The sequence below is a fragment of the Cervus canadensis genome, chromosome 3 (genome assembly GCF_019320065.1).
Source record: "Cervus canadensis isolate Bull #8, Minnesota chromosome 3, ASM1932006v1, whole genome shotgun sequence".
Classification (NCBI taxonomy): domain Eukaryota; kingdom Metazoa; phylum Chordata; class Mammalia; order Artiodactyla; family Cervidae; genus Cervus; species Cervus canadensis.
This window is the reverse complement of record NC_057388.1, coordinates 58,793,876-58,809,395: the sequence shown is the minus strand read 5'-3', so window position 1 is coordinate 58,809,395 and position 15,520 is coordinate 58,793,876. Positions and strand designations below refer to the sequence as shown.

Below are 15,520 nucleotides of genomic sequence, written 5' to 3'. Positions count from 1 at the left end.
ATCAAGGAAATGCAAATTAAAGCAGTGAGAAACCAAAAGGTGTGTAGATACACACAATGCACCTATTAGAGTGGCCCAAATCTGGAACACTGACAACACCAAATGCTGGTCAGGATGTGGAGGGATAGAAACCCTCACTCATTGCTAGTAGGAATGCAAAATGATACAGCCACTTTGGAAGACAGTTTGCTAGTGTCTTAACAAACTAAACACTCTTCCCATATGATCCAGGATCACACTGGTATTTACCTAAAGAAATTAAAAACTCACGTCACACAGAAATCTGCACACATATGTTTATAGCAGCTTTATTCATAATTGCCCAAACTTGGATACAATCAAGATGTTCCTCAGTAGGTGAATGGATAAATAAATTGTGGTGTAATGAAATATTTTTCAGCACTAAAAAAATGAGCTATCAAGCTATGAAAAGGTATCAAATAATGTTAAATGCATATTATTAAATGAAGAAGCAAATATGAAAAGGTTCTATATTGTATGATTCCAATTACATTACATTATGGAAAAGACCAAAGTCTTCTAAAACTAAAACTGGAGACGGTAAAAAGATCAGTGATTGTCAGGATTGGGCAAGAAAGGATGAATAGGCAGAACACAGAAGATTTTTAAGATAGTGAAAATACTCTGTATGATATTATAATGGTATATACATGTCATTATACATATATCTAAACCCACAGAAGGTAAAACACCAAGACTGAACCATAATATAAAATATGAACTTTGGATGATTATGATGAGTTAATGTAAATTCATCAATGGTAACATATGCACCACTCTGGCGAAAGAGGCTGATAATGGGAGAGTCTATGTATATTTGAGAGCAGGGAGTACATGGGAAATCTCTGCCTTCCCTTAATTTTGCTGTGAACCTAAAACAACTCATAAAAAAAAGCAAAATTTTAAAATATAGAATAAAGTGGAAAATTTGATATTTTAATTCTTTTTATGTTTTAAATTTATTTCCATTTTTGAGTATGTGATACTCTTATATGTTTCAAAAAATAAACTAAATAAGCAAAAAAATTAAACATATATTTACCATACAACTCAAAAATTCCACTACTAGTAATCTATTCAAGAGAGATGAAAACATTTGTTTGCAAAGACAAACACAAGGTTTATCTGTGAATGCTTATAGCAGCATTATTCAAACTCACCAGAAGTGAAAATGACCCCAAAGTCAATCAGCTAGTGAATGGATAAGTAAATGGGGAATATCCATAGTAAAACACTTTCAGCATTAAAACAAAAAATACTGATGTACGCTACAATATGTATGTGCTTCAAAAGCATTATGCAGTGTGAAAGAAGCCAGACACAAAAGTCAACATATTTTATGATCTCTTTACATAAAATGTCCAGAAAAGACAAATATATAGAGATAGAAAGTTAATTAGTGGTTTCTGGGGCTGAGGTGAATAAGAGGAACAACTGCAAATTGATGTAAGAGGTTCTTTTTGGATAATGAAAATGTTCTAAAATTGGATTGTGGTGATGATGGTTCTACAACTTCATAAATTTACTCAGTCAATTGAATTATATACTTCAAGTTGGCAAATTGTACAGTATGTAAATTATTTAATATATCATAATAAAACTATTTAGAAAGACAGAATATGGAATTAGTTTTAAAGTTCTGAGAAATGAAAGGTGAAAAAACATAACATGCATAAAGAGAGATTATTACTTGAAAAATTACTTTAAGAAATAGAAAATTTAGTCTTTTTTAAGGAATTTTTAAAACCCTTGGGTTATATATTTAAGAATTACTATACACCAGCTATTGTTCTATTAATAAGTGTGTTATATCATTTTACCATATAAATGATCCTATGAGGTTGATATTATATTCCCTTTTTCAGATATCAAAACTGAGCTTAACTGGAAACAAAAGATGAGATGATGGTATAAAAAGACAGAATTATATTTAAAGTCTGGTAGTGCTAAGGAAACAATTCAAGAAATTAATAATGCCATTATTGTTTGGTGTTCAAACAAATTAAAAAAGAATAAAGACTCAAAACTAGTTTAGTCCTGATCAAAATGGGATTGAAGAAATCACAATGCAGAGGAAAAAGAGAAAGAGATGAATGTGATCAAAAGTAGATATGGATGACATAAACTGAGAACCAAAGAAAGGATAATTGCATTCTGGGGACTTCAGGAGAGAATCAACATTAAAAAATTAAAGAGGGACTTCCCTGGTGGTCCAGTGGTTGAGAAGCAACGTTGCAATGCAGGGAACATGGGTCCAATCCCTGGTCAGGGAACTACGATCCCACATCCCCGCAGACCCACTGAGCCCATGCACTGTGACTACCGAAGCCTATGCACCACGGCTAGAGAGTCCATTCTCCACAACGATCGATCCCACATGATACAGAAAAGATCCTGCGTGCCACAACCAAGACCCAATGCAGCCAAATAAATAAAAAATTTTTAAAATTAAATATATTAGTCAAAATTTTCTTTTAGTTGAAGAGAGTTCTAAATACAAATTAAACTACCATTAACAAGAATAAATACCATGTAACAGCACACTAGCCACTGCACTGAACCCTTCACACACAGCAACTTGTTTGACCATTCCACAACCAACCCTAGAAAACACAGACTATAATTATGTCCACTCTACAGACGGTCGTTAGAGTAAAACGATACAGTCCAACATAAGTACAGGTCATAAACTTTTCTATAACAATAATACAACGCTAAACAGTACAGGTAAAAGCCTACAAGTAATGCAAGATGGCATTTACAGAATTTCCTTTATTATAGAAAACATAACCAAACATCTCTGGGTCTTTGAAAAATCATTAGACAAAAACCAAAAGGTAAGGAAATAGAGATTCTAAAGAATACAATAAAACTAATAAGGGTGCCCTGAAAGATATGGATATGAAAGTATTCGTGTGTGTAATTGTCTTGTAAATAGAATTCCATGGATTATTTTTCAAAATTGATCATATAGAAATTTTAAAACATTTCAAAATGTAGATTTTTGTCTTTTTAAAACAAAACTCAAGAAATAAAAATAGGAATTTACATTGGACTGAACAAAGATAGCAACATTTAGAAGTCACTCAAGTAATTCTTTGCTATAAGAATAAATCAAAGCATCTATTACATAGATTGTAGGAAATAATAAAAATAAGACTAGGACATATCAGAATCTACATGACACAGCTAAAAGCATAATCAGAGGAAAATTCATTGCCTTAAGCATGAAGGAATGAAAATAAATATTGATTATTTAATCCAAGGGTTCAGATTTTAAAAACAGCAAAATAGAGACAGAAGAAGGAATAAAGAAAAATCAGCAATTACACTTCAAGAAAATATTTTGAGAAATTTATCAGACAAGTACTCAAAGACTCGTGTTCAGTGCACAATTTCTGAACATTCAGACAACTTAAACTCTCAGTTATTGTTAAGATGACTGAATAGATCATGGAAACATCACATTTGCATTACAGAGAGACACTAAAAATAACCATCATATTTATTGATTTAAAAGCCTACAATATGTAAAGTTTAAAAGTAGAATGCAAAGCCGAGTGTATGGCAGGATCTCACCTGGGGACTGAGGAATACATTAGCAGTTAATACTACTTGTGTTTTTGCATGTTCAGGTATTTATTTAAAATAGGCAAGTTTTACTATTTCATATTTCTCCCAGTGTCCTCTTTAAAGAAGAACATTGTGTTCCATTACTTTATGAGAGTGTATCTCTTAAACACTGTAACATGGATAACTTCTATACCTATTAGAGCAAGCAATTACCAGATGTAATACTGCCTTTATCTTTTCTCCAGGATCCCAGGGATTTATCTCTGCCTTCAAAGCAATTTTCTCTCAGAGGCCACTATTATTTCATACTAATGATTCAGAGCCCTCATGACCACATCAGAATACAATGGAAAAATTGAGGGACTAGGAAAAGTTAACCAACACAGAGCCAGTGATTGTTTCTAATTCTTTTTTCCTATTTAAAAACATCTCCTTTACCCAAATCTCTCTGTACGTTGCTAGGGAACTTGTACACACTGTAAAGTAATTTTCTGGGAATTAAATGTGACAAAGGTAAGCCCTCAGCACAGTGATCAGGTGGAATTTCCTATTTCTTCCCCCCAAATCCTTTCCTACTCTTAGCACATAATTAAAACTCCTCTAACCAACACATATTTACATAGATTCTACAATAGACACTTAGAAATTAAAAATTCCAATGCAACAGCTGTAATGTACCTTACTTAGATCATGTATGTAACATCATGGCTACCGCCAGTATCAGCTGTCAGCTCTTCCCTTTGAGAGAAAAGTCACAGATGATGGAGCGTCTATTAGCACTTTAACCATGAGAAGTTTGGCCTCTGCAGGCAGTGGAGCATTTTGGCTTCAGAGAATCAAAATCCCACCAGAGGAAGCTAATTTCCTTTGTCTTAAACCCACCTTTATTCAACCAGTCTCCACACTGGTAAGAAGAAAAAAAAGTTATTTGCTTCATCCAAAGTAATTAAAAACAGCAAAACCCAAATTTAAACCTCAAAACTATGATCTTAGCTTCCTTGGATGTCAAAATATTCATTCTCTTTAGTACTCACTTGGAGATGAACCACATAGTGCCTCTGTCATTTCCTGCTTTGGTGTTATTTCACACTCCTTCTGTGATGTAACCTGGAAGGTCATATCTGTTCTCTCCAACAGAACCATGAACTTTCCCACATCATCTGAATTATGTATCCCTCATATAACAATTGCTTAAACATATTTATGACCAATAACAAATTCAATTCAGTACAATATGCATTTTTGAGCAGTTTGGAGCTGTCAAAGAACAATTTGGGACTTTGGTAAGAAGTGATTTTACTTGAAAGGATTGTGGCAAGACTGGGAAAAGGGGCCACTTGCAAATAGGGAAAGTAGGACCGCAGCAGTGAAGAGAGTGTCCCCCTGCCCCCAGGAGATCTGCAGGTGCGTCTAGGGTTAAACAAAAAGAAGTTATGAGTCTGGAAAGAAGCAAGCATGAATAAGAGGGATGGACAGATGGGCACCATTTGATAACAGCACCATCATCCTATTCCTGTGAAGAGCCAACTTAGGCTGAGGGCCACCCAAGTTTAGCCTGCGAGAAAGACAGAATCTTAACAAAGTTTGTTTTCACCAGCGTTTTGTTCCACTTGACCAGTGGGGACTAAACAGCTTAGCTAACCATTTAGGAGACAAAGAAAGAGAATTGGAGAGGCTGTGTCTAGCCTTGTTGTAGAAGCCAAGGAGGCATCTGTGAATATAATCTCAGTCACATGGGGAATGATGGTTGCTTGCAGTAAGCCATTTCTGGACCACAGTGAAGTGAAGATCACAGGGCTCAGGTCAAGTTCAATGTTGTCAGAAGACACAAAAAGAAAAGGGGCAGCTCCTGCCCTTTAGGAACTTGAACACTAAATGGAGAGCCCAAAAAAACTCACACATGTAAAAAATAATGGTCATAATTAAGAAGGTGAAGGAACAATGGAAGACAATTAACATTAAGGGATAAGCATTTTCTCATTTAATTCTCCAACACCCCCATGATGCGGGTGCTATTGTCATCCCAGGTAACAGACAAAGGAAGAGAGCCTTGCGGGTGTCCATGGACACACAGAAAGAAACCAGGAGCGCCAGCTTAGGATCCAGCTGGTGCTGACAACCCAGGTCACAGTTAATACATGAAAATGCCAAAATCTCAAGTAACAAATGAGTGCTGGGAATTTCAGGAGATAGGCCGGAGACCCAGAACTCACCCTCTCATTTACATAAGACTAATGAGAAACCTGGGGCTTTCAGACTGCATTGAGGCAGAATGGCAATTCCTATTGAGTTGGACCCTAACAATCATTAAAAATGCATGTATACGAAACAAGTTTAAATATTTTGCCCATAATTTTTATTACAAAGCCTATGAACTCTTTCCATCTAGCATTTCAGGAAAATAATGTATGTGTTCAAGGATAAATACTGTAGCCAAGGCTCCCATAAATAAATGTATGAAGCAGGAAGCTGGGAGGGATTCGTGGAACGCTGAGCATCTCTCTTCCAAACCTCTCCATTATTTTGTTTGCTGAAGTTGAAATTCTTGTCCCAGGGTAGAGCTTTTCATCCTGAGAAGGTTAAGACTTAAATGCTGCTCCAAGGGGTATGTGTCTGATATTAGACTGATTTTGAGCAAAGGGGATTATAGTAGAGATGAAGAAGGGAGCCAGTAACCTGGAAAAGGTAATCTTCATCTAGAAGGGGAAGAGGCTGAGAGTAGGGAGTAAAGAACATAGAAAGGCCTCAGGAAAAAAAAGAAAGAAAATCTTGTCTCTTCATAATGATCAAAACATGTCGATACTATTTCAAAATAAAACCCATGTATTCCTTTTCTTCAGCTCTTGTAAAATCCCATTACTTTTAGCTCAAGGGCATCTGCCTGTCAAGCCTAAAGAGGCTGAATGACACCAGTCACTGCTTTGGAAGAAAAGGGTTACTGCAGAGAAAGTCATTTGTGAGCCAGTGGCAGAGGACTTCATGGGAACCAAGTCAGTGCCCAGCTGTCCTTTTACTGACATCTAGTAATATAGCTCATAGTCAACAGTGGTGGACATGTCCCCATAGACTATCCATTCAGCGCCATGCTTATTGGTGCCCTGGGATTTGGGGAAACTCTCTGGTAACTCAGACGGTAAAGAATCCACCTGCAATGCAGGAGACCTGGGTTCGATCCCTGGGTTGGGAAGATCCTCTGGAGAAGTGAACAGAATACACACTCCAGTATTCTTGCCTGGAGAATCCTGTGGACAGCAGAGCCTGGCAGGTTACAGTCCATGGGGTCACAAAGAGTCAGACCCGACTGAACCACTTTCAATGACCATGCCAAATTTCAAACCACTCTGGCAATTGGAGACCAGCTGGGAGTAGAGTCAGCCTGATTTCATGTGGTCCCTGACATTGGTTACCAAGGTCATTTGTTTCAGCTGATATTTTTAGGTTCTCCATCAGGGCAGGAACACTGCCCATATCTCAAGGGCTACCAGAGATTGAAGAGTAACCAAGACAGTGAGTGACAAGGGGCAGTCTCACTGCCTGCCTGGGCCACATAAACTGCCTTCCTCCAAACTAAATGTTTGACTGATAAATTGGGGAGGGGTAGGGAAGTCTGATGGAGAAGGAAATGGCACCCCACTCCAGTATGCTTGCCTGGAAAGTCCCATGGACGGAGGAGCCTGGTAGGCTGCAGTCCATGGGGTCACTAAGAGTCAGACACGACTGAGTGACTTCACTTTCACTTTTCACTTTCAAGCATTGGAGAAGGAAATGGCAACCCACTCCAGTGTTCTTGCCTGGAGAATCCCAGGGACGGGGGAGCCTGGTGGGCTGCCGTCTATGGGGTCGCACAGAGTCAGACACTAGTGAAGCGACTTAGGAGCAGCAGCAGCAGCAGCAGGGAAGTCTGAGGAGAGGATAACAGGGCATGTATCCGGGACAAAAGTGGACAAAAAATAAAAGATGAAATTCCCCAGCTCCCCAGACACCACCTTTTCCCCACAGCCCCATAGCCTAAATGTGCCCCAAAGCAGGAAGGGTAAAAAGTGTGCCCCAGAAGCACCTGGTAATGCAGTTCCATAGCGATTTGTGCACATTTCTCCCTGTCTCCAACCAAGCCTTGGTGGCGTCTTATTGAGATGCCCTAGTCCAGGATCTGTTACATTCTTAGGTATAAGAACTAACCTGAGAGACTCACCCCTGAGATCAGAAAGGCAGAATGAATTACTGAACCACACCAAAAACAGAGAAAATCTAAGGGACACAACTGAGAGTGTTACAGACCATACTCCCCTCCTTACCTGAAACATCTTCTTTCAGGTTCTTGCTATTGTTGTTCACTTGCCAAGTCATGTCCAACTCTCTGCAACCCCATGGACTACAGCACACCAGGCTTTCCTATCCCTCACCATATCCCAGAGTTTGCCCAAGTTCATGTCCATTGACTTGATGATGCCATCCAACCATCTCATCCTTTGTCACCCTCTTCTTCTGCCTTCAATCTTTTCCAGCATCAGGGTCTTTTCCAATGAGTTGGCTCTTTGCATCAGGAACATATCTCCTTCAGGCTCTAGTTGGATACTTTTTAAGAAAGGTAATACTTAGTTCTAGAAATGTGGCACAAATTATTTATCTGAGGGTCTCCAAAATGGAAGTTAACCATGACTTCTGGTGCTGAGAAAGTGTAATATCTGGTGATCCAAAGATAAAGAAAAGTCCCCTCCCTCTCTGTACTCCTCTGAGATGACAGGTGTTCAGTGACTCAAACTGCATTTTGAGAAAGCAGAGCCCAGAAATGATATCAGGCTCACCATGGGTCCTATGAGCCCCAGGAACAGCCCGCAGGGCTGAAAACCAGACAAGACCAGATAACCAGGACAGTGGCCCCAGAACGAACTCTGTGGGCAGGCAGCAAAAATCACAGAAATGCGAGCCAGGTGGCTTGCTGTCCTCCTAGGACAGGGTTTCACATTCCTGGAAGCACATTAGAATCACCTGGGGAGACTTTAAATATCCTAATGCCCAGGTGGCACCCTAGAAAAATCTAATCAGAAACTTTGGGGAGGCTACCCAAGCATTAAGAGTTTCTAAAGCACCCCCGGTTATTCCAATGTGCAGCCAGGACTGAGAATTCTGCCCTGGGAAGCAGTGAGCATGTAAAATACTGGGGCTCCCAGTTTCTACAGGGAACATAGAGTTTTGAGGCTTAGTTCATTGCAACCTGTCAGCACACCATTAACTACGTCTTGTGTTAGGGAGGTGGCATGATGGGGAAGGGTGGGCTGTCTCTAGTGATACATTTAGTAGAGACTAGTGTTCTCAAATGGAGAAGGCAATGGCACCCCACTCCAGTACTCTTGCCTGGAAAATCCCATGAACAGAGGAGTCTGGTAGGCTGCAGTCCATGGGGTCACTAAGAGTGGGACACGACTGAGCGACTTCACTTTCACTTTTCACTTTCATGCATTGGAGAAGGAAATGGCAACCCACTCCATTGTTCTTACCTGGAGAATCCCAGGGACAGAGGAGCCTGGTGGGCTGACGTCTATGGGGTCGCACAGTATCAGACACGACTGAAGCGACTTAGCAGCAGCAGTGCTCTCAAAACAGAGTTCCTGTGAGCATACCTGTCACACTCTGCCATGAACCAGCCCCAAGAACTACTGAATATTCAAGGCAAAGATTCTCTACTGCACCATCACAATATACTGGGTTTGTGGGTATTGTTATTAGTGAATTCTTAATAATAAAGTCAAAGTACTGACATTTCCCAATGATTTACATTTTTTTTGTTAAATTGAAAAAGTTTCAAGATTATCCTTGTAACAGTACCACACTCACATGGAACCACTTGAATTCTGATGGGTTCATTCATTCAATAAATAACTATTAACGCCTATCATATGTGTGCCAAGCACTGCACTAGACCCTAAAGACACAGCAGTCAATACAATAGTCGTGGTACCCTCCCTTGTGGGGTTTATCATCTATCAGAGAACAGAGATATTTAAACAAAATATTACATTATAAGAATATATCTGACTTTGTTTACCCATTCTTTTATTGATGGACACCTGGAATCTTTGTGGGTTTTGGCTATTATTATGTGGGTAGTTTCCAATTAGGGGCAATTTCAAACAGAGTTGTTCTATTCATCTTGACTTGTTTTGATTAAGTATTCATTTGTGTCAGGTATTTTCCTAAGCGAGGAAACTATTAGGTCAGAGAATATGTCGAACTTTAGATAACACTGGCAAGAATTTATTGAAAATGTTTGTATCTACTTAAATCACTTCAGTAGTGTATGATGGTTCTTCATCCTGCATATCCTTACAAACACATGGTTCCCATCTTTATCATTTAAGCCTTTCTGGCAGGTATCACATGGTTTTACTCTAAGTTCTATAATTAATTCTCTTCTTATTTTTGTGAAATCTGTAGGAATGAACGGAGAAGGAAATGGCAACCCACTCCAGTATTCTTACCTGGAGAATCCCAGGGACAGAGGAGCCTGGTGAGCTGCCGTCTATGGGGTCGCACAGAGTCAGACACGACTGAAGCGACGCAGCAGCAGTAGTAGGAATGAATTCAGGTGAAGAGGCAGAGGCCATGTCTAACACTGGGGTTTCTCCAAAGAAAACAGAACCAGTGAGAGATATATTGAGGGAGAAACTGATTTACTCTAGGGAATTGGCTCCTGTGATCATAAAGGCCTTGTAGTCCTACAACAGGTAGTCAGCTAGCCAGGGGAGCTAATGTGTGTTTTCAGTCTAAAAGCTTGCAGCCTTGAAACCCAAGAAGAACTAAGGCTTCTGTTCAAACCTAAAGGCCTGAAAGAAACCAACGCCCCGGTTCAAAGCAGTTTGGTGGGAGGAGTTCCCTCTTGTTCGAGGCAGGATCAGCATTGTTGTTCTATTCAGGTTTTCAATAGATTGAATGAAAGCCACCAACATCAGGTAGGGCATCTGTTTTACTCAGTCTAATGATTCAAAAAGTTAATGTTATCCCCAAACATCCTCACAGACACACTGAGAATGTTTCACCAAATATCTGGGCACCAACCTCTCTGTTGACATATAAAATTAACCATCACACCATGCTATTTGCCATCTTATCTGCAACCATTCCTTTCAAATGTTGTGTAGTATTCTACTGTAAAATACATACATATGTATGTATATGTATATTTTATATATGTACACACATATATTGTCATGGTGGTGGTGGTTTAGTCACTAAGTTGTGTCCGACTCTTGCAACCCCATGGATTGCACTCTGCCAGGCTCCTCTGTCCATGGAATTTCTCATGCAAGAATACTGGAGTAGTTTGCCATTTCCTTCTCCAGGGAATCTTCTCAACCCAGGGGTTGAACCTGTGTGTCGAACCCATGTCTCCTGCATTGCAGGTGGATTCTTTACTGCTGAGCCATCAGGGAAGTTCATATGTAGTCATAATTCATATAAACTTTAAAATATATTATTTTGTTTAGCTTTACGTCTGTATATTTCATCTATAATTTTACATTTGCTATAGATTACTCATTCTTATTGATATAAAGTATTTCATTATATGATTACATAGAAATTTATTTATCCAGTCTACTGTTGATAGGCATGTGGGTAATTTCTGGTTTGGAGCTTCTCATGGATTTTGTCACCATAAATATTTAGGTTACTTCTAATTTGTTTCTAAGGAATATTGCATAGGCATCTCTTGCATGTTTCCTTGTACACATACATAAACATTCTCTCGGGTAGCCACAGGTCAAAAACTAATCCAGCTGGACCATGAGTGGAGAGAAAACAGCACAAACAGAAGTTTTCTCTCCACCTGTTCATGGCATCTACCATTTTCTCTCTATTCTCACCACACCATGACTTAACTGGCTTCTGTTCTTTCCTAGAAGTTTCTCACAGATATTGCTTTATAAATTCTTATTGAAGTAAAACAGACCTACGAAAAGATGCAAGCATTTTATGTGTGTAGTGTAGCGGATTTCCCTAAATTAAATACATGCAAGTATCCCAGATAAAGAGATGGAAAATTATAGACTGCATAATCTTAGCTTTACTGGATACTGCCAAATTGCTCTTCAAGGTGAGCATGTCAGCTAATTCTCACACCATTTCTTCTCATCTTTGTCAATATTTGCGGTAGCCAGACCCTAGTTTTGCTATGTCAACAAATAAAAATTCTGCCTTGTTTTAAGTTGCTTTTGTTTCACCAATGGTTGAGCACTTTGTTCATGTTTATGTGCCAGTTAGAACACTCTTTGTTCATTTTACTGTTTGGTTGTCATCTTATTTTGACTTTTTCATGAAAAGTCCACAGCTCACCCTGGGGCTTCCTTCGTGGCTCAACTGGTATTTTCTGACAGCTCCCTTCTATTTGCTGCCCCTTCAGCATAGACAATATCTTCTCATCTCTAGCATACTGCACTCGTCTTAGGCTGGATGGATTATGCTACAACTTTCCCAGGAAATATCATGGGGGCTATAGTCTTTTATGACATTACTACCTCTTATACTAGGTGTTGTTAACAAGTGGCTGTGCAAGTTTGGCTCACAGAGCATCTTCAGTGTAAGTTATCAGGTATCACGCCTGGTTGCAATACAAGCAGCTTGGTACTTTTGTTTTTTACCTGGCCTGCTCTCCTTACTCCTTTAGCTTCATATCGCAATAGGCTCCTGAGATTTGATGCAAATTATAGTATGTTACAGTAAAAGCACCACTGTCTAGGAATTTCTGAGGAACTGAGTTATCATCTCATTTCCATCACCAGCTGTGGGATCTTGGGCAAGTCGTTTCACCACTGAGCTGCAGCCTCTTCTAGTGTAAAATGAGAATATAAAGATACATCCCCTGCCTACCTCTCAGAGTTGTTTTGGACATCAAATAAAAGAACATCAAGGTGATAAGAGTGTCTTCCAGACACCAGTCCCAGTCACAACATGAGAGATGGTGGTTGACTGACAAGCACAGACCCCAGGCTTTTCTGAAGCACTGCCCTCTGAAAACCTAGAGTAGAATCAGGGGTGTGCGACACAAACGTGCTCTTTGCTCACATTTACTGAAATAACGTGCAGGCTACTAAGTAAATGCTTGAGTGAGGATTGTAAGTCAGAAGGTACCCTCAGTTGAAAAAAAATACATCATTATGATTTGATTTCAGAAAGGCAAATGTGAGCTGAATTAATCGAGTGGCTGTGGAATCCAAATTCCTGTCTTGTTGAAGCTGGAGCAGATGTGGGGGGCAGGGGGGTCTGTTCCAGAAGTGAGGAAAAGTGCAACTGAGCAGTAAGGACTGCCTGGGGAGCCATGTGGATTGCTGTGAGGGGCTCCTGCCAGCTCTTCGGAGCAAGCACCCCCCCACCTGCCCCCCTGGGCAGGGACATGGGGTGTTGAGGCTGCGCCGGCTACTGGTTCATAACTGCCGAAGAGCAAGCAGCACGTGGCTTGAGCAGGCAGGCAGAGCTCTTCAGTGAGGTGGGTTCCGGGAGGGCTCTGAGCCTGTGCTCAGCTGAGCTCCAGAAGCTCAGGGAGGCAGAGGGGGGCAGAGCCACAGCTGCTGCCTGGCTCTCAAGAAAAGGGCTGGACTCTCTCCATCGGCTGCAGGCTCAAGGACGGCGGGACTCCACTCCACCTAAGCCATGTCAGCCAACCTCACAGAGGGCAGCACCAAGTCCAATGGGACTGGGCAGGCACTGAATTCTCCTGTCCTTTGTACTGAAACAGTGACTTTCACTGCAGAGGTGGAAGGAGAGGAATGGGGCTCCTTCTACTACTCCTTCAAGGTAAGTTTCCTGCCTTCCACTCTGAACACTGATTTTAAATAATAAGACAAAGTAGAATTTTAAGTTAAAAGATCACAGCCAATATTATGAATGAGTGTAGCTTATTTTCTTTACTAAAAAGAGTTTTAAAATAAACCTGATGAGCTATAAAAGTAAGTTTTTCATATTGTGCTAGGATCTATATTGTCATTTCTTAAGAATATTTGTTTTGTTTTTCCTGCTGCTGCTACAAATGTAAGAGCCATAAGTAACATTTGTAAGTGGATGACTTTTTAATTTTCCCTCTTTCCTTAGGTGAAAGTACTTTTAGTTAATCCTATAGTAGTGCTTGAAACGTCTGTTCCTCGTAAGGGTTATTGTTGTGAGTTTTTTGTTAGGAGCATCAGAGCTTTGTAAAGCCCGCATTACCCAGGACAGTACCTGTTGCAATGAGAGACATAGAGCTGAGTAAGGAAAGAAGGACCACACTTTCTGTGTTGATCCTTTGCAGTGAACATCAGAGAGAAATAAGGTCTTTAACTGTAGTTGGTGATGTTACTGTTCGCAACAAGTTCCCTCCTAAAAGAAATGAGGAAATCAGAGTTTAGTAAGTTTCACTTTCAAAGTATCCAAGGAAGAGGAAGTATTGAGGAAGAGGCCATTATTAGGCTGATACTGTTTCCTCTTCCACAACAAGATTGTGGTCAAGAATAAACCGGGCATCCAGAAAATAGTTTCCTGCTTCTTGCATGGAAATGCAGTGATGTCAGATTATTTCACAGGTTGCCTGATGGTGCATTCAGCTGTTACACTAATTCCCAAGACTCAAACTGGTCTTTCATACTTCAAGAAAAATTCTAGCAGTTTTTTTTTTTTAATCCTCTGGGTGTTCTTAAAATGATTTGGTTTTTACTGACAAGGTAGAATTTGCTGTAATATTCACCTTGGAGCTTTGCTTCTTTGCCAACACTCAGAATAAAACTTTTAGCAGGGAGCTGCCCTGGAAGCCAGCCTCACTGGTGTTTGAGAGCCCTAGAGAAAATGCAGCAAAGCAGAGTGGAACAAGTCACTTAGGCGGATTGCATGGGACCCATCCCTAGGTACCACTTCTTAATACATGCATGCACACACACAGCCCAGCTGCCCAGCTCTACAACAGAAAATAGAAATAGAAATTGGAGTGGGGTGCCATTTACCATTGACTGAATAATCCCCTCTCTGAAATCAGCCTTCAGATCCAGAGATTCTATCTTGGAGACACAGGCTTTCTGCACCCAGGAAGCATACTGCTCCTCTCAGAGATGCTGCCTCTGCAGCCTCTTTGATATTTATAGAACATGACAGCAAACAGAATAAAGAGAGACTGGCCACTGCAGAAAGGATAATAATCAGCAATAAGACAGTTGTTCTGAGAGTCAGGCAATAATCGGCTGAAATCTCATTTGCCATTTTTTTTTTTGGAATACAGCTCCAAAGGGGAAGTTTTGAGTGTTTGGACAAACGAACCCCTACTCACTCTCTTCTAGCGTTTGAACTCTGTCCTAGCAACATCATCTCTAGGCACTACAGAAAATCACATCATTTTCATCTCATTTCTATTAATAAGTTTGCCCTCCAGCAATTGGACCACGAGACAAGGAGAGAAACAGAAAGAAAGAAAATATGTCTGATCAGGAACTTAGAATGTTCTGTTTCATTTTTTGAAATATATAATCATTCATTAAAGCAGTGATTTTCAGTTACACAATAGTCAGTAGTAGTGTTGGTGAGAACTAGTTTAAGTGTCTTAAGCTGGTGTGTAACTTTTTCCACCATCCCCTTTGAGCACAAGCAGTTTTGATGCAAACTCTTATTCCTTGTGATCCTTTTATCCCACATGTGTCTCAAGAAGAAAGTCAGAACTGTGTTTGTGAATTGTCTCCCAACTGTGTCCTTTTAATCTCCATCGCCTTTTCCAAAAGCGGTAGAAATGTTATCAAAAACAAAGTGGTAACATCAGTAAAAGTAGAAGAAGTAATAGCAGAAGCAAAAGTCTGACATTTCACTGGCTGTGGGCTTTCTTAGTGACATGAATTTTTCTGAATGACTTTTGTGAAGTGTCTCATTCAATCCTCAACCCATGGTGTATCTTTCATTTCGAATTGCCTTTCATCTTCAT

The 15,520-nt window shown here is 39.9% G+C and overlaps 1 protein-coding gene across 3 annotated transcripts in view; it reads left to right on the top strand.

Moving 5' to 3' along the window:
• Nucleotides 1-13,207: 13,207 nt before the first annotated feature.
• NPSR1 (neuropeptide S receptor 1) overlaps nucleotides 13,208-15,520 on the top strand; it is a 146,820-nt gene continuing 144,507 nt past the window's right edge. For 2 of the 3 annotated variants that reach the window (XM_043463227.1, XM_043463226.1), the window contains exon 1: nucleotides 13,240-13,383. In XM_043463227.1, the coding sequence (XP_043319162.1) occupies nucleotides 13,240-13,383 (144 nt within the window). Of the gene's footprint in view, nucleotides 13,384-15,520 lie in introns of all 3 variants that reach the window. The other variant, XM_043463225.1, reaches the window with a different exon arrangement.